The sequence below is a fragment of the Purpureocillium takamizusanense genome, chromosome 2 (assembly GCF_022605165.1).
Source record: "Purpureocillium takamizusanense chromosome 2, complete sequence".
NCBI lineage: Eukaryota > Fungi > Ascomycota > Sordariomycetes > Hypocreales > Ophiocordycipitaceae > Purpureocillium > Purpureocillium takamizusanense.
Window position 1 is genome coordinate 3411906 of NC_063069.1, and position 21872 is coordinate 3433777.

A 21872-nucleotide genomic window follows, 5' to 3' on the forward strand; every position below is an offset into this window, starting at 1 on the left:
ACTCTAGGCGTATATAGCTAGCCTTAAAGGCGTTATCGATAATACCTTTATAGACGAAGAGAGTAAGGAGGCATATAGCTAGATAGGGGACCTAGGTTATAGAGAACTTTAGCCTAATTATCCCGTTAATACTTTAGAGCTCTCCTTAGAAGCTAAGGAGCGGTTTTACGGTCTACCTATATATAGCGCTAGTTCTAGTAAACCTTCCTTAGCTACTTTATATAGAAAATAGCGATAGTAGCCGCTAATAAAACCTTATCGCCTATACGTACCTATTTAATAGTAACGTCCTTATACTTAAGATTAACGGTACTCGCTAGCCGCTAGCCGCTAAGCGCGCTTATTATAAGGGCGTAATAGAAACCGAAGCGGTTACTACTACTATAGGGGATGTCTCGAGCCCTCCGCTATATAGTATCGAGCATTAATATAACGTCTTTTACTATAGCTTCCTTCTTCTCGAAGGTCTAAAGGAGTATAAGGCCTAGATTAATAGCTAATTATAGGATTTCCTATCGGCGGCTCCTTAACTACGTTAGCCTCTACGTATTATAGCTAATAGTAGAGTAGTATTAATCGTATAGGCGCCTCTTACCTTAGTAACCTTATAGGCTAGTCCGCTACGATACGCGGCGTCCTAGGATAAGTAGTAGAGCCTATATAAGTACGCCGCGTATAGATTTTACTCCCTTAAGGGGTCTATTACTCTCGTATCGGCTATCTTTACGAGGATAGACTAAACGTCCTATAAAGTCACGGCTAAGGTTATAGTATAGACTATTCGGTACTCCTTAGGGCCTAAGTAAGGTCGCGGCACGCTAGATAATTGCCAATAATACTCTAGGAAACCTAGATACCGCTTCCTTATACTATAATCTCGGAAGTTAAGATCCCTCTAGGTCTATTTATAATCGTCGATCCCGAGGCTCTAAATGTACCTATAAGCAAGCGTTAGTACGCGGTCCTAATAGCAGTATTAGCGATATTAGCAATAGCGGGAAGAGGTGATAAGGCACTTACGACTACTATAATCCCTAAATTTCCTCGCGAGCCTTCCTTATCTTAAGCTAGGACGCCGTGCTATCCTAAAGGGCCCCTTGCTGGTGCCTAGAGTCAACCTAGCGCGCGAGCTTTCCCGCGTCTGCTTGGAAGAAGGCTTTGCGGTGCTGCGTGCGGCCGCTTGTCTTCTTCGGCCGACGGGCCTCCTTCGACTGGCGCGCCATCTTGCTGCTGCCGACAGGAAAATGGGGGCTTCCGCACCCTGTTCCCGTGCAGGGAGCGAAAAGGGGTGCCGTGGGATTGACAGGGCCGGGGGAGAGTAGCTGCGAGGAAGGGGGGGGAGGGGATGAGAAGCAGGCTTCTAGGGCGGTTCCCTAAGGTTAGTTGAGGACGACAGGATGCAGGATCGGGCTCAGAAGGAGAGGGAGGATGCTAGAGGGGAAGGGGCCAAGAGGAGAGAGGAGAAGCCGGCAAGAGCATCGGTTTATATTGAACACGGCCATGATCCGGTGGCCAACGAAGCGCTTCGTCACGGCCGACGCCTAACGCATTCGCCGCTCCCCTTTCCTGCGCATGCGATACGCGCCCTCGCTCAGCTCAGCCGGCGATAGAGGGGGCGTACGATCGGGTGAGGCCAGGCGGCTGCTAGCCCTACCCCCGCGCCCGACGGAGCTCGAGGCCGCGGCCGTAGGGTGGAAAACGGAGGGGGCAGTCGCTGCCCCCCTCCCGGGACCGGCAGCGACCCACCGGCGCCGCCGTCGAAACGGTGCGGCGGCAGAACCTCGGCGGTTCACAGCGAGGGAGACTTCCCGTTCGCTCTCCCATAGACAAGCTTATGAGCGGCAGATTAGTAGTTGGGTCGGTGACGACCAGCGAACACCGGCTGTTGTATGTAATCTTTTGTCAATTTTTGCGTCGTCTTGTTCTGCCGTGATGTCGTTGCAAGAGTGTGGTTCTCTTTTTGGTGTCGTTGACAGATGCACAGTCGTGGCAGACGCGGCCTGTTATGCGGCCAGGTGGGGTGTGTGCAGCCGTGTCGCATGCGTCAGACGAACCACCAGGAAGCACCAGCCAGGGGGCCTTGTCATAGCATGGCTGGACATGGAGGACCTTGAACAGCGGTCTCCATGTCGTTCAACTATTTTGTTGCAGTCGCAGCCACACTTTGCGCCCACGATATGCGGCACGACCTGCAGAGGGGCCAGGGGGTTCAAATATTGCGAAGAGTCTACCAAGACGAGTACTACGCACATCCAGCCAGAGCTGTGAAGAGCAGACGTGCTTGCCCCATAACCGCTACCAACATTTCCTCGCTTTACCCGGAGGTCGTATCCTGGGTCGGCGCGGTACTTGGAAGTGTGGTACAGTCGCATTCTGCCTGCTTCTCATGCGGCTGTTGCCTCTCCAAAATGACTGGATTACCCTTTAAGTAAGAAAATTTTGAAAAGATCATACTCTTTCTCTATTACCTATGTCATTCCAGCATCCTAGCCTGATCACCGTACCCCACCATCCTGCCGCAGCCAAGTGTACCTCTTGGACTAGTGTACCCTTGCGGCCTCGGAGCTATGATAGCAATAAGACTATTGACACCATCAAGCCCGATAACTCCATGCAGCTTCAAGATCTCTTGACCTAGTGATCTTGTCTAGACAAGGAGCCTAGGGAAGACTCCTAACCTAGACAGTCGTGCGTAGAATGCCAGAGAAAGCAAAGAGCAAAAATACCAACGATATCAACCACGACACCGTGTTCGCTGTAGGCAGACTTTTGCGATGCGGGATGAACGGTGTGGTGGTCAGTGCAATCTTGTTAGGTACTTATCTCACACGGCAACGTCGGCTCACTGAAACCCACTGGGGTAAGTCCGCGATCATACGACCGGCCAGCTGATCCCATGAAGCCCTCGCTTCGGACTTATTATTTCTGACCCAAAGTTGCATTCTCGCGCTTCAGAGAAGGACGTTTCTTGGGCGATTCCGGGTCCTCATAATGGTCCAGGCGGCTAATGGCGCCGTCTCGCGGCTCTTGGCACAACACACAAGAGGTCTCTCCCGGCTTGCAGTTACGACAATTCGTCGCAGTCTTCTGCGACTGGACGGTGGCCTGCGGGCTGTCGACGACGATATTCGGCAGGGCTGTCGATGCTGACTGCTGGGCTTGGTGAGCCTTTTCGCCCGTGCTTTCCTTTTTTTCCTTCGAGGGACCCGGCATGGAGCCGGCGGGACCTTGTTGTTTTTGCCCCGGGGCGTTAGACCCCTCGGGCGCGTCGCTAAAGTGAATCTTTTTAGTGTTGCGAGGCATCTTTTTGCCTGACGGGACTGTTGAAGTTGTGGATGTGAGTGAGCGTTGCTGGAAGATGAGAAAGCGAGTGTGATGTGAGTGAGTGTTGCAGAGAAGACCGAAGATGCGGATGTGAGTGAGTGAGAGATGATGTGTTGCTTCTGTCCATGTCGGCCGTCAGGTGGTTCTTATATATGTGGTGTCGTGACATCTGAGCCATGTGTTCATGAACACCACAGCTCATTCAAGGCATGGCTCTTCAAGGTGGCTGAATGGACCATATAGCTACGAGGAACATGAGGAGCGAGGATGCACGAAAGTAACAATTAATTGGCTTTGTTCACAAAGTGGTCCGTATAACAGCGCTTTTTCAGGGGCCGTGACGAACTTTGGGCCACCGAAATTGTCTTTGAACAATGCCCTGTATTGAAAGCCTTTGCTCTGAACAAATTATGATTGCACAGAGATGTTTCCATCTCTCCGGGCCCACGCTTTGACTCTTGAGGCTAGATCAAAGCGTAGGCCACACAGTGAGACTCTTTTGTGTACAGCCGGGGTATACATGGTTCAACCGCATATCAAGTGCGACACTCCTCGAGAAGCTTATTCTTGCTACAGCTCTCCGTACAAACAAAAGCCCCAAGGATTTGCTCCAAGATGGAGGCTGGGCGCCGATATACTTTTAACGTTTCTGCATCGGCCATCCAACCGTGACGAATCAGTAGACAAAGCCCTCTTCGCGTGAATGCCAAACGAGTCTAACCCTGCCGCTATTTTCCGTCTTTGTTTGGAATCCCGCGAACGACTACACCTGTAGGTACTCCAGCCCCAGAGATACCACCGCCGGCGCCATTTGCACCGTCCAAATCTTCCGTGACGCCGTCGCGCCACCGTACGCCCCCGCGACGACCACGCACCCCAGGAAGAAGAGGCGGAGCTGCGCCGCAAACTCGGCGACCGGGTGAGCGATACCCCAAACCAGGCCGGCTGCCAGAAAGCCGTTGTACAGGCCTTGGTTGGCGGCCAGGGCGCGTGTCTGCTGCGCGAATTCGGGGGTGAGGCGGAAGGCGCGGCGTCCCCGCGGGGTGGTCCAGAGGAACATTTCGAGCACGAGGATGTAGACGTGCAGAACGGCCATCAATGCCGTGGCGATTGATGAGATGAGTGCCATGGTGCGGCGTTTTTGACAATTTGACCGTTTTTGAAGGGACTGGTGATGATGATGAGGGATGTAACTAGAGTGGTGGTGAGGAGTTGCGTGGTCGGGCTGGATGGATGGTTGGCTTACCATCGTCTATGCCTTTAACCTTTTCAGGCGAGTGAGCACTTGGCCAGTTGGCACTCGCTCCTAAGAAGTAACACAGAGGCGGGGAGACAGGAGAAGCTCATTGGCACGCAATACGAATAGGGGCCCGTCGTCAACATACATATTGTAACACACAGACAGAGCGCACCGGATTCACTCACTCCCAGCCTTCCATATTTGGCCGCTCCACATCGCCAATGTCGTGCCTCTTCCAGGCCACCATGAATCGCAGCAGCACGTCCTCCCTCCCGCGTCTCGCCAGCGCAAACATGCCGTACGGCTGCCCGTTGCGCGCCGTCCATCGCCCCAGCGGCACCGCCGCCGTCGGCCACCCCGCGCACGCGGCAAACGTGACGAGCTGCGCGTCCGAGGCGGACAGCACGATGTCTACGTTTGCATCGTTCATGGCCTTGCCCATGGTCTCTCGCTCGGCGACGTGGCGGAGGTGAGCGACGGTGGCGGCGTGATCGTCTGGCGAGAGGGTCGAGTTGAGCGCGGCGATGAGCTCGCTTTGGCCCGTGTGTGCTGCGGCAGGGTTAGTTGGATGTGAAGCCAGCGTGAACTAGGAAGGGGTTTACATGCGCTCTGGCATGGCAATGTGCTTGTTCGCCTCATTCCAATCAACAATATCTTGGAGCTTTCGTATCTCGGGATTGTCATGGAAGCACGCGATGAACTCTTCAACGTTATGTGGGAACTCGTAGTCTGTGCCAGGTCGTCAGTGATTTTTTTCTTTCCGTTTCCTGCATTTTAGGACTTACACGCCGTCGTAGCGAGTGATTGATCCTTGTACTTGAGCACGTCGTCTGCCTCTGGGACCTGAAGTGGATAGACTGTCCTGGCGCCGAGAGACCTCATCTTCTCGATCGCGCCCTCATACTTGCTAATCTATCGCATGTCTGTCAGAGATCTTGTACACAGTTAACAAGCAGCGTTTGTGTAGCTCACCACATCGGGATGGTCCCATTTGCCCTTGAGAACCGACTCGTGCACGCCCCATGCCGGAGCCATCACCGCGATTCCCAGTCCCTTAAAGCCCTTCTCAGTCTCGTCTCTTGCCCCCTTACGCAACTCTTCTTGCTTGAGTCTCGTTTGTACGGCCTGTGAGACGTCGTTGCTGTGGTCAGAAATAAGAATGGAGGCGAGAGGAGCAAGATCCGCCGGATCGCGCGCCATCGCCCCTACGCAGTCGTAACTACGGCTCAGTTTAAATATACCCCGAGTCGGCACCGCGCCGTAGCTCAGCTTGATGGCGTAAACGCCGTTGGTGCTTGCCGGTAGCACCATCGAGCCCGTCGTCTCGGTACCGATGGCCAGGGGCGCGAAACCAGCCGATACGCTCACGGCCGACCCGGAAGATGAGCCGCCCGAGACCTATTGTGCTGTCAGCAAAAGAGGCTTGCAAGTGCGGGTGTCGACTCATTCTTTGTACCGGCTGGTCTTTTTCGTCAAGGTCTTTGCGGCGGTACGCGGACAGGGTTTGACCTTTGAAGGCGCTCCATCCGACTGGTGTGTCCTTGTTTCTGCATATCAAGTCAGCAGCGAGCCATCTCAAGAAATGGCTATCTAAAGTCTCACTTCATTCCACAGAACTCCTACCACGAGGTACGTCAGCTTTTGTTGTATGGCGGAGTGATATGTGTGCTCACTGTCATGTTGCCCTTGCCAAGAATAATCAGGCCGTTCTCTCGCATCTAATTGCACGGCGTCAACGCAAACTACCTTCCTTATTAACGCCGGGGACATACTCTATCGACAACGGTAGCATTCTCTCTTGCCCTCAATGTCGTAAAGACGGCTGTCCCCGCACTAGTCGGCATGCCCCATGCCTCGTCTGTCACCACAGTATCCTGTAACGGTCAGCGCGCGCGAACCTGCACACGAGTCGCCAGGATGTCGGAGTGCTGCATCCAAGGTGCTTTCATGTAAGCGCGACCACTCGTACCTTGACAATAATCGGGATGCCATGGAGCGGCCCCCTCAGTTTCCCGTTTACTCGCTCTTCATCCAGCTCTTTCGCTTGAGTCACTGCCAGTTCCCGAGGCAGGGTCGCGGTGACGGCATTAAGCTTCCGTCCCTGCCAGTTGTGTCGCTCAATGTGGTCCAGGAACTGGCTCACCAGCGCCACGCTAGTGGTCTCCCCGGTAGCCAGCTTCCGCTGGAGCTCGGCCGCGGATAGGAATTGCAGTGGCGTCTCGCTGTGGCTCATTGTGTCGTTGGTGCGTCTGTACTTTGGCAAATTGCTGATAGTCGTCGAAACGAGGTTGCTCCAGCGCCGGAGGTTGGATCGCCTTCAAATATCTGCGATCTTTGTCTCATGTCTCACCCCGCAAGCAACGAGAACCAACCCGCCAGGCATCTGGATCTTTTGCCTCTCCTCGCGGCTTGCTGACATGCAGTGGCAGGATCCGGCGTGCCGCGCAATAGCGCGCTCAGGCATCTCTCTTCCGGGGTCTTTGCCAAAGTACCTTGCGCTAAGTGCCAATCGTGCTGGTCTAGCTTCCGCCTTCAGTGCAGGCAGCCAAGATATCTGGGGTCGATGCAACATCAACTTGAACCCGGCCTACCCACTATCACTATTCCCGTGCAAGCTATCCAGATGAGGAAAGCAGCTTACCAGGCCCGAGCCGAGTTCCCCTCGCGTGCTGTTGACGCGGACTCAACACATGGGCTATAGACGTCCGTCGCAGACGCCGCGTCGAGATGAACAACTAGCGAGACACCTTTTTCTCTTGTCGCTACGCCACATGGGAAGTCCGGGACGAAGTTCATGTATAGTATAATTGACTAAATTACTGTATGACTTCTAGACTGCTGTAAGCCGGGGCAGCTGTCTGAGTGATCGACGCCCCCGTCGTCGCAGAAGCCGGTCGCGCAGAAGTACTGATATGTGATGTCGCCGTTGGGTCCGCCAGTGCATAAGAAAAGGGACTTGTATATGCGAAGCGAATCAGTTTCCTGGCCGTTCCAGATGAGAGCTTCATGTATACGGCCGTAGTAATTGCCTAGAACACGGGAGATTGTGTCAGCTCAGATGTGTCGGCCAAAGAAAAAGATCGTCTATGGGCTTCATTAGCAATCTGAAATCGTCTACCTATTGCCAAAAGGTTGTATCCGCAGTAGTACAAGCCCTGCTTGCAGTTGAGTGCCACGGTCACAGGGACAAGTGCTGCCAGAGCGGCAACATGAATTTTGAGGGCGGCTATGCTGACCATTTTCGGCGGCCCTGTATCTGACAAACAAAAGCAATAAGTAGATTGTGTGCTGTTTGAATGTTGTCTGAGTCACAACAAAAGTAGCTATGCTCGGGAGTGTTCTCCGTACTTATAGCCGTTTGCGTCCACAATGTGCAGTCAAAGCCCAGGTCGACTAGATCATCGTGCCGCCAGACATACAGCTGAATAGTATTCCGCTCATGGCATTGGATCCGGCTGCAGCAGTCAAGGCAAAAGTCGCACCAGCTAAGCTTTGTGCCAAGGCAAAGGTGACGGGAGCGAAGGACGGGAATCAAGCTCACATTCTGAGGGAAGCATGAGCTGGGTGGATCGAGGGATCCCATTTATCGTAGCTTCTACGAGTGCTTAGCCTGCGTCAGGTCTTTATAGGTGTCTAGAGGATCCATAAGATCCTACCTAAATTGAACCGCGTCACCTCGAGAATTGGCGAGCACCAGCGATCCGAGTGAGTTTCCCTGTACCACTTCGCTTGCTTGGAATCGCAAGATGCTATCAAACATAGTACCAAACATACAAAAGCCTCCTGGCCAGGATCGCTGCATGCCCTCATTCAACACCACGATGGACGATATCAGGTGTCTTTGTAGCTACTGCGTGTGCGAGGTAAATATTGCGAAGACCTCGAGGTGCGAGTCCAACATTTTATATCTTTTGCATGGACACGTATTACAAGCACGGCCGGCTGAAGGCCCAAGAGCTTGTGCGTGCCAAGAAAAACCGAACACACGACGGCAAGAGTGCAATAGGGGCCATACTATAGCACTGAACTTTGAAAGCGGCAGACACCCAACAGCCTTGATGGATTGATTGATACGTGCATGGCGGCGTTGATCATCCCCCGTCACCCAAAGGCTTCCTGCTGATCCAAACGACAACCCCTCACTCTGCGGCCGCTGCCCCTCGAGGCCCGTCCACATCGTACCTGCACGAAGTGAGCACTGACAACAACGCAGACCAGACCAGACGACAAAGGCATAGTTGGTCCGGACATTCACGTACCAGTCCGTGCAGCGGGGTTCGGCCGCGCTGCTGCCAATGGACGATGTTGTTGTTGCTCAGACTGCAAAGCCGCGATTGGATATTGCGCGCGCGATGTTGGCATGGTCGCGTTGGTCATGGCCCCTGAGATGCATGGGCGGGTCAACGGGCTCGTGTGTCCGCCTCGCCTCACACCTCCCTGTTGAGCCGCACCGTACGAGGTGCCCATCACCGCCCTGTCTAGCTGGTTCCGTCTGTTCTCTCCTTTGCGACCATGAGCAGCGTGCCAGACCGAATCTTGTCACTGTTCATGAACTTTCGTCTTGGTAGATGAAACTGTGTTCGCATATCTCGGATATAGAGGCCCGGTGAGTTATCGCAATGTTATCGTTCGTTCTGTGATGAAGCCCTTTGGAATCGTTGCAGCAGTTACGGGTCGCCACCGTCGTGGCTAGCTCTGGACCCATCGACCGTTATTAGCTACGCTCCAACTTCTTTGCCATACTGAAGCTAATAATGCTGTTTGCTCAAACCTTATAGCCTCTGTCGAACTCGGTACCGCGCGAGACCAAACCAAAAACCTTGCCTTCGACTGAAGGATCGCGTGCCAAAAGCAGTCTAATATGAGCCCCCCGCATCCACTGAGCTGACAGGATGAAGCGCTGCGTCGTAGCAGCCGTCGCGGCTTCCCTGTGTCCCTTGGCCGAGGCCGTGCTGGGGTTCCGCAACTTGAGTTATAAGGTGAAGGAGGGGGAGCCATTCACCTTGCTGTACGAAGGGTGTAACCAAGACCCCTGCGGCATCTATCTAGAGCGAATGATCTCCGACACTGGTTCTGAGACGCTTCAAACCATAACCGGTACGTCCACCACCACCACTCCCATCAAGATGCCGCGCCCGGGGGGGGGCGGCTCACCATCCCAACATACTGCCACACTTGCTAACAGGACCCCGAATATGGGGAGCCGAGGCAAAGATCACGCGTCACACGGCAAGAATAGTAACATAACTTTTATCCTACAGGGAATACCCGCTGGCCAGTATTACTTTACCATCGGCGATATGCTGGGCGCACTCGTGAACAGCCCCGGGTTCTACTACAAGTCGTCGGCTGACCCGGACAAAAGCATTCCTCCCTCAGCCTTGTTATACACCGGCACGCCACCGCCTTCTACATCAACCCGCACGACAACCGCAGGTACGTATTTCCCTCACGTTCCTGTCCCGACGACGTCACTGCTGTACTCACCAAATAAACGTGCTACCAAAGAGCCTACAACAACATCGCAATCAGAAGATGCGACAATGTCCATGTCTACATCATCCGCGCAGTCTACGCAGCCTCCGTCTCCCGTCACGCCCGGGCCCGTCGCCACAACAGCCACCCCCACGGCAACGGGGAGCCCAGAACCACAAACCTCGCGCCACCTGAGTTCCGGCAGCCTGGCGGGCATCATCGTCGGGTGCGTGGCCGCGTTCTTGTTCACGCCAATAGCAGCCTTCCTATGGTGGCGTCGGCGGAGGGGGCTCAAGCACGGCGGGAGCGATGACAGTGACCCTGATAGCAAGCAACCTCAGCTTCAGCCTCGAGGCGCAAGTCCTACGTCCTCAGCCAGAAATAAGGAGCTCGACAGCCAGCCTGTTGCAGAGCTCTGCGGCCAGACCTGCTACGAGCTGCCATCTGACAGTAGCTGGGAGCATAAGCATCACAAGCTTACACCAGGCTCGCTGTCGAGCGCGATGGTGGACAGTCCGACGATATCATTTTCCTCACTGGGTACCAGCGGGTTATGTATTTCGGAGGCTTCTCGAGGCTCGGGGACTGGCTCGCTCGGTCCTATGCCGTCGGGTCCCTCTCCGGCAAGCATGAACGCGACGCTGGCCAGCATGGACTCTCCGACTATCCCGGAGTTTCACATACCCTCTTTCGCAGAGTCTTTCGGAGCCACCATGTTTAGCGTGTCTACGATGGGCGAAGGGGACACTGCTCCTGCGTCACGATATACGGCGCAGAGCAGAGGCTATTCATCCATCACACGACTCTAATGAATACACATGCGGCATTGGAAGGGGACGGGTCGAGCAAGGGGAAGAGTACATACTCAAATGCAGGTGTAACGATTTAGATGCGCATAACAATCATATCTCGGGCTCGGACAGTCTTGGATGAGTTGCGTACAGCCTACATGTTGCGGCGGTCTATAAGCAGTATGTACATACACCAGTGTTCCATTCCAGGTTCCCTCTTGACCGTGACAGACCGAGCATAGCACAGGCACGGCCAACAAGAAGCTTGGGTATCGAATGCAGCTCTTCGGATACTCAGCGGAAATACTGCACCGAGGCACTGCTTCTAGTATGTCAACGCATGGCGGTTGGTTGCGCGGGGTTCCACAGGCTTCGTCACAAGTCATTGTTAGGTGTACCGCCCACGACGTGCACACTTGATGTCGGCCAAGGGCTTGCTCCAACTTGGGCATGACTGATGCCGTCGCCGCGACGTTGGTTGCCCTTTTTCTGCAGACCAACTTGCTCAGCCTCATATCACCGAGCCAAGGCTCCTCCCCTCCCCTCCCCTCCCTCGAGCGTCGGTTTCTTCAGCGTACCTAGTTCCATCCCTTCTCCCCCTTGCCAGCCGGCCAGCCACCTCGTCAGCGGCAAGCCAAAGCCTCGGGCTCGGCATGATAGTCCGCCGATGCTCCCCATGTTCGGCGTATGACAGCATCTTGTAAGTCTATTTCGAGTGGTTTACTGCCTGTCATTGATGTTGGCAAGTCGAAGCGGCCCGTGTCATTCATTGTATCCGGCGTGTTTGGTTCGTCGTTTACATGTCTTCTGGAACCGCCATGTCGCGGGCCTGCTCTACACCGCCTCGATGTGCATAGCACGACAAGCGCAGTTCATTCTACAGAGGGGATCGTCCAGCCCTCGAGCTGCTCGTCATGGGCCGCCAGCTCAGGGTTTTCTACATGCTATTCAGAGAAGAGAACGTCATCGGGATACTCGATTTGCTGACGTCTCACAAAAGTTACTCATGTCTTGTCTCATATACCACGTTATGGAATACTACACTCTCGTCCTTTTCGCCGCTCTGCTCCCCGTCGTCGCCGCAACAGGGTTTCTCAACAAGGACTGGAACATGACGGACAAGGATGATTTCACCTTGCGATATGACGGCTGCGAGGATATGTCTCCCTGCCCCATTGTCTTATACAACTGGTCGAGCTGGGGCTTCTATCATCCGGTGAACGACACGAACGCTGTTCAAACTGTCATGGGTCTGTCCGCCCTCCTTTCTCTCCATGCGTCGGCAAGACATGGCGTCTCACTGACTCGTTTGGTCTGGTACTTGAGCCCTCCACAGACGATGCAGGCTACGGTCGGAACAGCATCATCGACATGAGACTGGACTCTGTGCCCAGTGGAGATTACTTCCTCCTGATCGGTAATTCGGCTTCCGGGCGGTGGACAAGCGACATGATTTCGTTCGAGGCTTTCGAGAAACCTTTGATTCCCATGCCCAAATACGCCGACGTTCGAATTGTGTCAGTTTCACGAGGGACAAATACAACAAGCGGTGCAACTAGGTCCGCCACCGGCTCAGGTATATCAACCCCAACGTCCCGTAACCCTCGAATGGCTAACTCACATCACAAGGCGTCGCATCAACGACGCAAACAGCATCAGCGACGGCCAACAATCCGTCGTCTACTGCGCGAGCGTCTTCTTCCCCCGCCGCAGCCGCAGCCGTCACCACCGCTCCGCCGACATCCACGGCAACTCCGGACCAGCAGCAGCAGCAAAACCCGCCTCAACTCAGCACCGGCGCCAAGGCAGGCATCGGCGTGGGCTGCGCAGCCGCCGTGCTCACTGCCCTGGCGTTGGCAGCACTGCTCTGGCGGCGGCGACGACGACGACAACGACGAGGAAGCGGAGGAGCAGGCCGGCGGGCAACCTCTTATATCCAGCCAGGAACCTCCCCCGTCGGCTTCGCTCAGCCGGTCGCCGTCGGACAGCATGGGCTCGGCGGGCAGGAGCTGTACGGCCTCCACGAGAGTCGAGCCGCGTCCATGCAGCAGCTCGGCTACGGCTTTGGACTCGCCGCGCTGACGGACCGCTCCGGGGCGAACACGCCGCTGCAGCAGCATCTGTCCCGTCAGTCCGGGACGAGCACGCCGGTACAGCAGCAGCGGCACCTGTCGTATCAGTCCGGGACCAACACGCCGGTCCAGCAGCAGCAGCAGCCGCAGCATCTGTCATATCAGCCAGCACAGCCTCGCAATCAAGTCTTGGAGATGTACGCGCCCGGTGGTGATGCTGCCGGAAGCTCCACGACCATGGCGGCATCTGCTGCTCAGTCCACGCCGGTCACGTCACGACCGTCCGCCGGCGCGAACGACAAGTCGTCAACGACCGAGACGGACCCCGCGCTTGCGGAATTCACCCTCGGGCCGACCAAGCGCGTGTCAGCCATAGACATGCCCTGGCTCACCCACGAAGAGAACCAGCAAGAGCAGCAGCAGCTCGAGGCCTAGTACGCGCAGCTCGAGGCCCGCAGGCAGCGCATCCTGGAGGTGGAGCGCATCGAGAGGCAGCAGGCGGAGCTTCGAGAGGGCATGGATGTGGCCCAGAGGCAAGATGAAGACTAAGAGAGAGGGGGGGTGAGAGGGGGAGAGATCAGAGATAGGTGCTGGGGGGAGGCTGTCTATCTGCAATGACAGTCTGGTGCGTAAGAACATTGTATACCCCCCTCGGGAACTGCAGGACTCTATGCCGTCGTGTAGACTCCGAGGACGTAGCTTGCTCGGATGGAACATTAACCTGCTTTGGCAGGTGATACATCAGGGCATACGGATCAACTCCGTCTTTGTGCTCTCCATCGACCAGTCAGGTGCCAGTCCTTTCTGTTCTCCTTATCAGCCGCCTGTGCAATGCCCAAAAAGATGAAATAAAATAAAACTGATGAAAAAGGGGGTATCTCCAGGAGCTCCGCTCGGCGCCCCAAGGACCTGATCGTCAACTCTATCATCATGTCCTTCGTTCGTGCCCATCTACCCCTCACGACCACCACCATCCTCTCCTCTCCTCATCCATCTCATCGCATCCCATCTCGGGTTCGGTTTCCCTCCGTCGGCTGCAACTCCGCATTTTGCCTTCCCGCATCAGGCCAAGTCCCGAACCACGACCTTCCTTACGTCCACACGCACGCACGCACGCACGCAATGATAGAGTTCCGTAGGCGAATGCAACGCTCCGCTCCCAGTCTCTGCATCTTTTTATCACTGGCTATCTAGTAAGTAAGCCTGCTTGGTAACGCAATCTGCCTCTAGACGCGAGACAAGTCTTCATCCGGCACATCCCCGCCCGCCCCGAGTCCACTCACGTCAACGGCAATGCAATACGGTCGACCCGCGGGATGTAGTGCAGCAGGCAGTTACATGGTTATTCGTGATGGTCCATGTACATACCAAGTAAGTTCCTGTTCGGCAGGAATGGGTGGCGAGCCGGCTTGGCTTGCAGTGACCCCGTGCATGACTTCCCTTGTACGTACAGACTGCAGCTCTGCACGAGGCTCACAAGGGTGCCCCGTCCGGATGACAGTCCCCGATGCGGTAGTCAATCAGTCTGCACGGTCAGCCGCCGCGTCGTCGCTGCTTTGCGACGCGCCATGTCCGCAGAAACCGAGATGCAGTTTGTCTGCTCACGCGCGTGTTTGCGTCTCGTACGCATGTACACATCCTATCATGTATGCCCCGTGCCTCGCGGCCGCGTCTCGCATCCTCGTACAATCAATCCCCATCTCCGTCTGTCCGGCCTCAGTGTTCACGCAAGACCGCTGCGACCACCTCAGAGGGTCGGGCAGACCTGCAGCGGCATGTGCGTACATACACTGCGACCCCCGTTCCCGTCTGGGCCACGCCCGTCGCCAATGAGATGGCGGCAAGAGATGCCAAACCGTTGACGGTGTAGGAGTAGCGTACAATCAGAGAGAAAAAATAGTATTTATAGTGGTGGCCGCGGCCGACGTTGGTATCCTGCAAGAAAAGAAACAAGGTCAGGCCGCTAGTCGGCGCCTTTGTGTGTGTGTGGATCAAAATGCAAACAATCCCGGTTCCGTGCCGTTCCCGCGTCGCAATGCTGCTTGTGTAAGAGAAATAATATCGACGCCGACGTGGCGCGCTGTCCTGTGAGGCTCCCGCTGTACCATCTAAACCCAAAAGCAAATCATCCGCAGTGGTGTGATTGCACTACTGTACTTCTGAGAGTGCAGTGAGCTTCCCTGCCCTGTACTGTACTGTAAACCTTTCTGTCCTCAATCGGCCGACCAAACACCGCAGCAGAGGCGGTGACGTGTAGCTCCGTGCTTGACTCTGCCCGGGAGATTCCGTGTGAATGTGGAGGCGAGCAAATTTTATCCCCCGGCGTCCAACTCAGGGTCCAGCGGGGACGCCTCTGTGCCTGAATCCCCCATCAACAAAATCAGAACGTGGCCCATGCCGCTTCCGTGAGTCAGACGCGATTGCAGGGTCCCCGAAACAGGCGGGCCGCAACACCTGCTGGGCGACACGTTTTTGGGGGCCCTGTTGTCTGCCTTCCCCATCAGGCACATTCGCTGACGCCTGCATCCTCCCGCGCTGCAAGGCATCAATCGGCCGCTCCAAAGCAAACACCATTCCCCCAAACCACGTCCCATGCCATTTGACATCTCGTGGAGCGAATGCATACGTCCATGGTTGCCGTCGCGGGCCCTTGAAATGGTGCTGCGACTGTTCTTGTTCTTGCCGACAAGGCCTTGTCAGCCAGTGCCGCGTCCCGGCTGTTGCGGCCGCGGCTCCATCTCCGGCCAGGCTTCCAGACTTCTTCCATGAGCGGGTCGTGTTACTCAATCGACTCGTTGCGCCGCTCTCGATTGGCTCGCCCAACGCGTGCAACCTTGGCTGCAAACATGGAGCCACTGCAACGTGCCGTCCTACCAGTGGGTTTCTGGCAGTGGAGGCTCGTGGCAAATCTCCACTGGACTGGCGGCCTGCCGGGTCCCCTGCCCAGCATGCCAGCTTCCGGCTGACCTGCAAGAGAGCCTCGCCGCTGTGCCATCCTGCGATGCAGCGGCAAAGCCAAGTTTGGGTGCAGAAGCTGGGATAGTGGCTGGCGCGGCATGCCGCTCCAGGTTCGTCTGGCTGCAGGAGCCATCAATCATAGCTGAGGCACGTCCAACGCAGTGGCACTCCATTGGGTGCAACTTCGTAGGGCTTTGTCGATGGCCGTCGCGGTGGTAAGGCCCATCGAGCCCGCCCGGGCCGCTGGTTGTCGAGCTTCCCGCTCCGACGCATCGCCATCTCCATGACGGCGATGCGGATAAAGTCCGAGTTCTCTCGCATCTCGCGCTGGCGCATGCCAGGCGCCGGTGTTGTGGGGCGCGTGTGCTGGCCGGTGCTGCCCGACTGCGGCGACGTCGAAGGGTATGGGCTGCGAACAGAGGGGTGCGGCGACCGGGAGCGCTGTACTTTGTAAGTCTGCATCTGGATCGACGCGGAAAACGCCCGGCGCGGCTTCGGCTGCGGGTCAATGAGGCTGCTCGTTGTTGGGTTCAGATACCGTCGCAGCTCCGCCGAGGGCATCTCCTCGGTGACAGGTGGTCTCCGTTCGTCCGCATAGGGCACATTGGGGTCAATGGTGAGGATGGACCGCGTCAGAAAGTCGTCGGGCGGGATCGAGGGGAAGTTGATGCTGGAGAAGGACTTGGCGGCGGATCGCAACGCTCGTAATGAGGCCGTCAGGTTGGACTTGAAGACGGACCGCAGCGGCTTAAAGGGCTCCAGGAACTGCAGCCCAGTGGATTCCTCCTCGAGTGATTCTCCCAGCACCTGTAAATCCAAGTCCTCGAGGTCCAGCGCATCGCCGGCAAGCGGGTGTTCCTCGGTGGCGTCCGGGGGGGAGCGCACGGGCTCGAGACTCTTACGCATGGGGCTGAGACGTCGCTTTTGTGAGCACTGACTGCGGGGCGTATCGACTGAAGAGAGCATGTCCGTGACAAAGGAGTCGCCGAGGGAGGGGATGGAGTCGATGGACGTGGTCCTGGCGATGGCCGAACCGACGTTGCTCTCGGTCAAGCTGGCGTCGTCGTCGGCCAGGTCGTCGGGCGGCGAGAGCAGCACATCCATGGGCCCGCGGCTCAGCGTCAGGCTCAGCTCCTTCTCAGAGACATGTTGGTCCCCAACAATCTCGTCGACGGTCAAGGGCTTGTCGCTCCGCCGCCGCCGGCGTGTCTGGCGGGGGATGTCGGTGACAGCAAGCAGAGCGGCGAGGGACGGCGACAAGGACTCGGGGTCGTGGGCATGTTGGCGAGGATGTCTACGGCGGTGATGTGTCGTGGCAGGGCGCTTCGAGTTATGCGCCGAGTCGCGGTTGGCGTGCTTTGGTATCTGGACGGGACTCGTAGGAGTCGTTGGTCGACACAAGCTGGTGGTGGTGCTGGGGGGACTCGACGGAGATAAACTGTCGGACGTTCGCTTGGCTCTGCCACGCTTGACCATGGCAACATCAAACTCGGAAGAGGCGAGCGAGGACGATACAGATGGCGAGGGCGACGAGGCGAGAGAGCTGGCGCTGAGGGTCGACGAGGACGAACAACGGACGGGCTTGACGGTGACGGTGACGCTGCTGTCGCCGTGGGTCGTGTGTGCATGCTTCTTGAAGCTTCTCGTGCTGCTGAGGCTGCTGCTCCGAGGCGAGGAGGCGGCGGGTTCGTCGAATCTCGAGTCCGTGGAGGCGGGCTTGCTGCTGGCGTGCTGCGAATGCGTCGGGGAAGAGGATGGAATGCCCTGCCTCGGTAGACTCGACCAGAGGAGGGATCTCATCATTTTTGAGTGACACAGCTGAGTACGTGGGTACCGGCCGCAGGGACAACAAGTACTAGAGGTACGTGTCGCTGCTGCCACGCGGGGGCATACTGGCTCGCTGTGCGAGACGTGCGTGAAGGTACCACCTGTAGGCAGGCTGTAGGGGATCGAGTTCAGGGGACCGTCGGGCTGGGACTTTTGGCGCCGATCGGCGACTTGCTTGCCGGGTCGCAGGGGAAGCACGAAGAGCAGGGCCAGCGGCGGGCAGGGGCATGTACCTGGCCTGGAACAGTAAGGTACAGGGGATGCAGCGCAGTACTTTTGTTCCACTGCCCAGCGCGTTTGCGAACTTGCAGTGTAGTCGCTCCTGGCTGACGCTCGCGTGTCGGTCGAAGTCGAAGGAAGGGTTTCGTGATTGCGTGTGTGTACTTTGTACGTAACGTGGCCCAAAGATGGCAGGAGGCAGCCAGGCTGGACTAATGAGCGTTGCCCGAATGGAATGGAATTGAATTCAGGGCAGGCGGGACTGGCAGGGTCTGAGCCTCCGGTCCGGCAGGGAAACTTGAGGGTCCCCGGGAGAGTAACCTCTGTCTGGCAGGTACGGCGGAGCCCAAGGCGAGGAGGAGTCAATGGCGGCGGCAGAAGGTGCAGGTGGGCTGCGGCGCGGGCGGGCGGGCGTACGAAGTACGTACAGGACGTGGGCGCCTGCCCTGGCTGGCTGTGTGCAGGTCGGTGGTGGTGCAGTGACGCCAACGGCGTGCGGGTCGGCTGGTGCCTTGCAGCGGCAGTCGCGACCACTGTGCTGGAATGGAGGCGAACGGCACCTCGGTCGAAGGAAGGAGCAGGCGAGGCAGTCGTCAAGGGAAGGAGGAAAGAGTAAAGAATAGGACACGGAGGAGGGAATGAATCGGAGTCAAGGAGAGCAAGACGACGACATCAACCAAGACGCCAAAAGAAAAGAGTCCCGCTCGTGTGCTGGGACCATCCAACCCTCGCCTCCGCGTGCGGGCGAGTAAGAGCGACGAAGCGATACCAGGCGATACCTTATCAGCAGCCCGCGGAGGCGGCGGCGGGGACCGGGGGGTGTGACGCCAGGTCTGGGTTTGCAGGACGGGGAGGGCAGCGCAGCTGGGGCGGGCGGCGCGGCACCTGTTGGCGGCGACTTGCGGACACACTGGCGGGCGGAGCACAACGGTTCGGCTTTGCGTTGCGAGATGAGGCGGAAATCGCTGACAAGCGGACAGCACCTCTTGTTGACCACGATAGTATCGAAATGCGTCGTCGACTTATTCGTTGTCCCATCGCCTGGGGATCAAGACAACCGCGGCCGAGCCAAACAACAGAATCCGGGGGGTGGCCCGAATATAAGAGGCTTGGGTCACACACACGCACACACACACACACGCACACACATACTCGCAAAGTCGGACACACGCAGCGGGTGATGATGGTGATGCTGACCCCCAAGGAGCGTTCCCATCCACTGAACCGCCCCTCATTCGCTGAAGGGCCTTCGGCTGGGCTCGCGCCAAAGGTGCCGCCCATCGTTTGTTCGATGGCCGACCCTCAACCAGAGCGCCGCCCCCCCCCCTCCCCCTTCCTTTGGAAACGTCAGCCCGCTACCCATCATGCCCCATCATCGTTGGAGTTGGGCCCCGACCCCTTCGTTTGCTGGGCTGTCGGGCTGCCTCATTCGGGCCAGCGCAGCAAAGAGTACTGTGCTCGCTTCTGGCCACGGGCCAATAGTCCAGACTCTCAAAAGGAAGCAAGGGCAAGCACGGACACGGCCAGACTCGAGGTGTCGAAAACACATGCATGGCCGAGCCATCCGGCCGGCCGGCAACGGGGTCCATACCACAGCATCGTCGGGCACTTCTGGAACTCTGGGGTTGGGCTTCCCGACCTATTCCCACTTGGGCCAGCCCATGCACTGGTGGCACGCTGTTATCGTCGCCTGGCCCAGCATCCCAGGCAGTGGCACCCTCACCCCCTTCTCACCGTCCTGAGGGGGTCCCCGGTGCCCTTCTTCTTGGACTCCCGCTGGTCCGTGACCCAGCGCCTCTGCCTGGGCGCTGTGTGTCTTATCGCGGCAGCCACTGAGGTGGCATGCGTGGGAGGACAGTCGCGCAACAATAGGCACGGGCTGCCGTGTCACCATTGCTAAATCCAATTATGCTTCTTTGCCCCAGTGCCCGTGCGCAAGACCACCAGCTCAACCATAGCATGGTTCCCTCAAGGATGCTCCCTGGCCCGGTGGCACCGTGGCATCGACGACGGTTGGCTGGTGGTAGGCCGTAGCATGCAATACCCGTGCTTCCCCGCATGCGGTGCGCGTGACCAAGTACCAGGCGATAAGGCGGCAGTCGAGGCTTTGTTGTGAGTGGCTGTCAGGTCAGCGAGTGCTCCTCCACGATGGGGCGGGCTCTGCCGCGTTATCAGGTCGCAGAGTTGCAGTCTGGCAATGTGTCACGAGCGGCTGTCCATGGGGGCGCCTGGCGTTACACAGCTCTTGGCGAGAGGAGCGTATCCCCTTCCGTCACAGCGAAAGATGAAACCACGGCTACCGCGCCTTCTGGCGTTTAGGCACACCATGGACAGGCGCTGTCTGGCCGGTGCCGTCGTCCACACGTGGCGTCATCCTTCTGTCCAATTGTTGCTGCTGGGACTGTGCCGTTGGCGATGAGGGAGATGGCGACTCCACACTCCACCTGTTGGATGGGATGCACATACAGCCCTTCACATCGTGAACGCAGCAAAAGGGGAATCGATGAGTATGGTTTGCCCGCCGGCTAGCCCTGCAGCATGCACGAAGCGGGCGATGCAACCTAGCTTGCCTCAGTTTGGCCCTGGCCGGCCAAGGCACGACAATGCAAAGAGCGATGACGCCGGGAATGCATCAGCGACGGCGACGATGTCGAAGCGAGGCTACTTGATCGAGATCGGTGGTCCTGAAGCTGGTGTTCGCAGCCGCGTCCCGTCTTCGAGCCTGCCGGGGATGTCGCAGATGATTCATCCTTGACTTCCCTTCTGGTCCAGCTGCAGGCAAACTCGAGCCCGTTGGCTGTGGGCGTCACCAATGATAGTGACCATGTCGTTCAGCCGAGCCGACGAACATCTGCCTGAGCGGCGTAGCGCCGTCTCGTCTCGCGCTCATCCATTCGCGCCCCTGTTACCAAGTGTAGCGTATATAGTACAGTACGTGCGAAGGTCGAGCATCACAGTCCCATTGCCATTTCGTGCCCTCTTTATCCCCCTTGTGCCATTTGTCGTCGGGGTTCGTCCACGACAGTTCACGGCCATGCCGTCATACCCACCGTCCGCCTCGGCCTCTTCCAAGGACCGAGGGCGATGACGCGGGGGCGGGAGTGGCTCCACCAGGCCCTGCAGGGTCTCTCGACTGGCTGCAGGCCCGCCAGGCTTGAAGGAGCATGGCACTGTCGTAGCCCGCGATGCGGATGTGTGCATGTCTTTTTGGCGGCACAGCTGGAGCCAAGGGCTTGCCAGGTCAGGACAGGCCAAAGGCCTTGCCCCCTCCCCCGCGTTTTCCGTCAGGCGATCCAACGCCCAGGCGTCCAGACACCGATACAAGGTACTACGTACCTTACTTGGTTGTGCAGCGAGCCCAAGGCAGGCGCTGGCGAGGCGCTCTTTCCAGAAGCCTTCACCAGCGATACCTCCAAGGGAAGGAGCGTCAAAGGACATGGTCATGGTTTGGTTTTCCACCTTGCCTCCAGTCACCGCCATCGCACAGTCGAGAATCTTTCGGGAATTGTGTCCAGGACACTTGGACTAGTCCGCTTCGATTGGGTTTGAGCGAGGTAACAATCTAGCCCATCATGCCCTGGGAGACGGACGGACCCTCCCCTGATGCATCACACAAGCAACAATCCCTCTCCTCGTCCAATCTCGAGTCTCGAATCTTCCGACCCCCACCGCAGACGACACCCTTCTTCAGCTCTCGGCGAAGCGACACGGGGTATCCCCGCCCGCCCGCGAGATGTTGCCTGAAGCCTGCAGGCAAGGCGTGCGCGTCAACACGACAGAGACGGAAATCACCCCGCCCGCCGAAGACTGCCAGCCATTCATGGCATTCAGAGTTTGCATCGTGCGCTCGCGACGCTGCCTCCTCGTTCGGCGCATGGCTGGATCGTAAGTTGGGAGTCGGGAACTGGACGGGTGACCGCGCCCCCGCCACCGAGACGGCGCTAGCTCCCTCGTCTCTGGAACTAA

The 21872-nt window shown here is 57.4% G+C and overlaps 5 protein-coding genes and 1 non-coding gene across 6 annotated transcripts; 3 read left to right on the forward strand and 3 right to left on the reverse strand.

The window, feature by feature from the left end:
• The first annotated feature begins 1785 nt into the window (after positions 1 to 1785).
• JDV02_010884 lies at positions 1786 to 1894 on the forward strand. The gene has a single exon (XR_007157334.1). It is a non-coding gene; the product is annotated as a 5S ribosomal RNA (ribosomal RNA).
• Positions 1895 to 3818: 1924 nt separating this feature from the next.
• On the reverse strand, positions 3819 to 4528 carry JDV02_002826 (uncharacterized protein). Its single transcript, XM_047983900.1, has one exon. It carries the CDS (start codon positions 4451 to 4453, stop codon positions 4088 to 4090), a length of 366 nt encoding a protein of 121 aa, XP_047839872.1. The 5' UTR covers positions 4454 to 4528; the 3' UTR covers positions 3819 to 4087.
• Positions 4529 to 4745: 217 nt separating this feature from the next.
• Positions 4746 to 6819, reverse strand: JDV02_002827 (Amidase; the record flags this gene model as incomplete). The annotated part of the gene is made up of 9 exons (XM_047983901.1): positions 6534 to 6819; positions 6337 to 6438; positions 6238 to 6282; positions 6167 to 6183; positions 6021 to 6111; positions 5537 to 5962; positions 5350 to 5476; positions 5171 to 5293; positions 4746 to 5113 (listed from the first exon to the last, which is right to left on the reverse strand). The coding sequence occupies exons 1-9, from the start codon at positions 6795 to 6797 to the stop codon at positions 4746 to 4748; spliced, it is 1563 nt and encodes a 520-aa protein (XP_047839873.1). The 5' UTR covers positions 6798 to 6819.
• Positions 6820 to 9456: 2637 nt separating this feature from the next.
• JDV02_002828 (uncharacterized protein) lies at positions 9457 to 10848 on the forward strand (the record flags this gene model as incomplete). Its single annotated transcript, XM_047983902.1, has 3 exons — positions 9457 to 9661; positions 9779 to 10000; positions 10073 to 10848. 3 exons carry the CDS (start codon positions 9457 to 9459, stop codon positions 10846 to 10848), a joined length of 1203 nt encoding a protein of 400 aa, XP_047839874.1.
• A 1012-nt stretch (positions 10849 to 11860) lies between these two features.
• Positions 11861 to 13337, forward strand: JDV02_002829 (uncharacterized protein; the record flags this gene model as incomplete). Its single annotated transcript, XM_047983903.1, has 3 exons — positions 11861 to 12080; positions 12167 to 12406; positions 12460 to 13337. 3 exons carry the CDS (start codon positions 11861 to 11863, stop codon positions 13335 to 13337), a joined length of 1338 nt encoding a protein of 445 aa, XP_047839875.1.
• Positions 13338 to 15992: 2655 nt separating this feature from the next.
• On the reverse strand, positions 15993 to 17663 carry JDV02_002830 (uncharacterized protein; the record flags this gene model as incomplete). The annotated part of the gene is made up of 1 exon (XM_047983904.1): positions 15993 to 17663. One exon carries the CDS (start codon positions 17661 to 17663, stop codon positions 15993 to 15995), a length of 1671 nt encoding a protein of 556 aa, XP_047839876.1.
• Between the last annotated feature and the right edge of the window lie 4209 nt (positions 17664 to 21872).

Bases quoted from the DNA above. Each gene is read 5' to 3' on its own strand.
- JDV02_002826 (XM_047983900.1), bottom strand. From the start codon at position 4,453: ATGGCACTCATCTCATCAATCGCCACGGCATTGATGGCCGTTCTGCAC.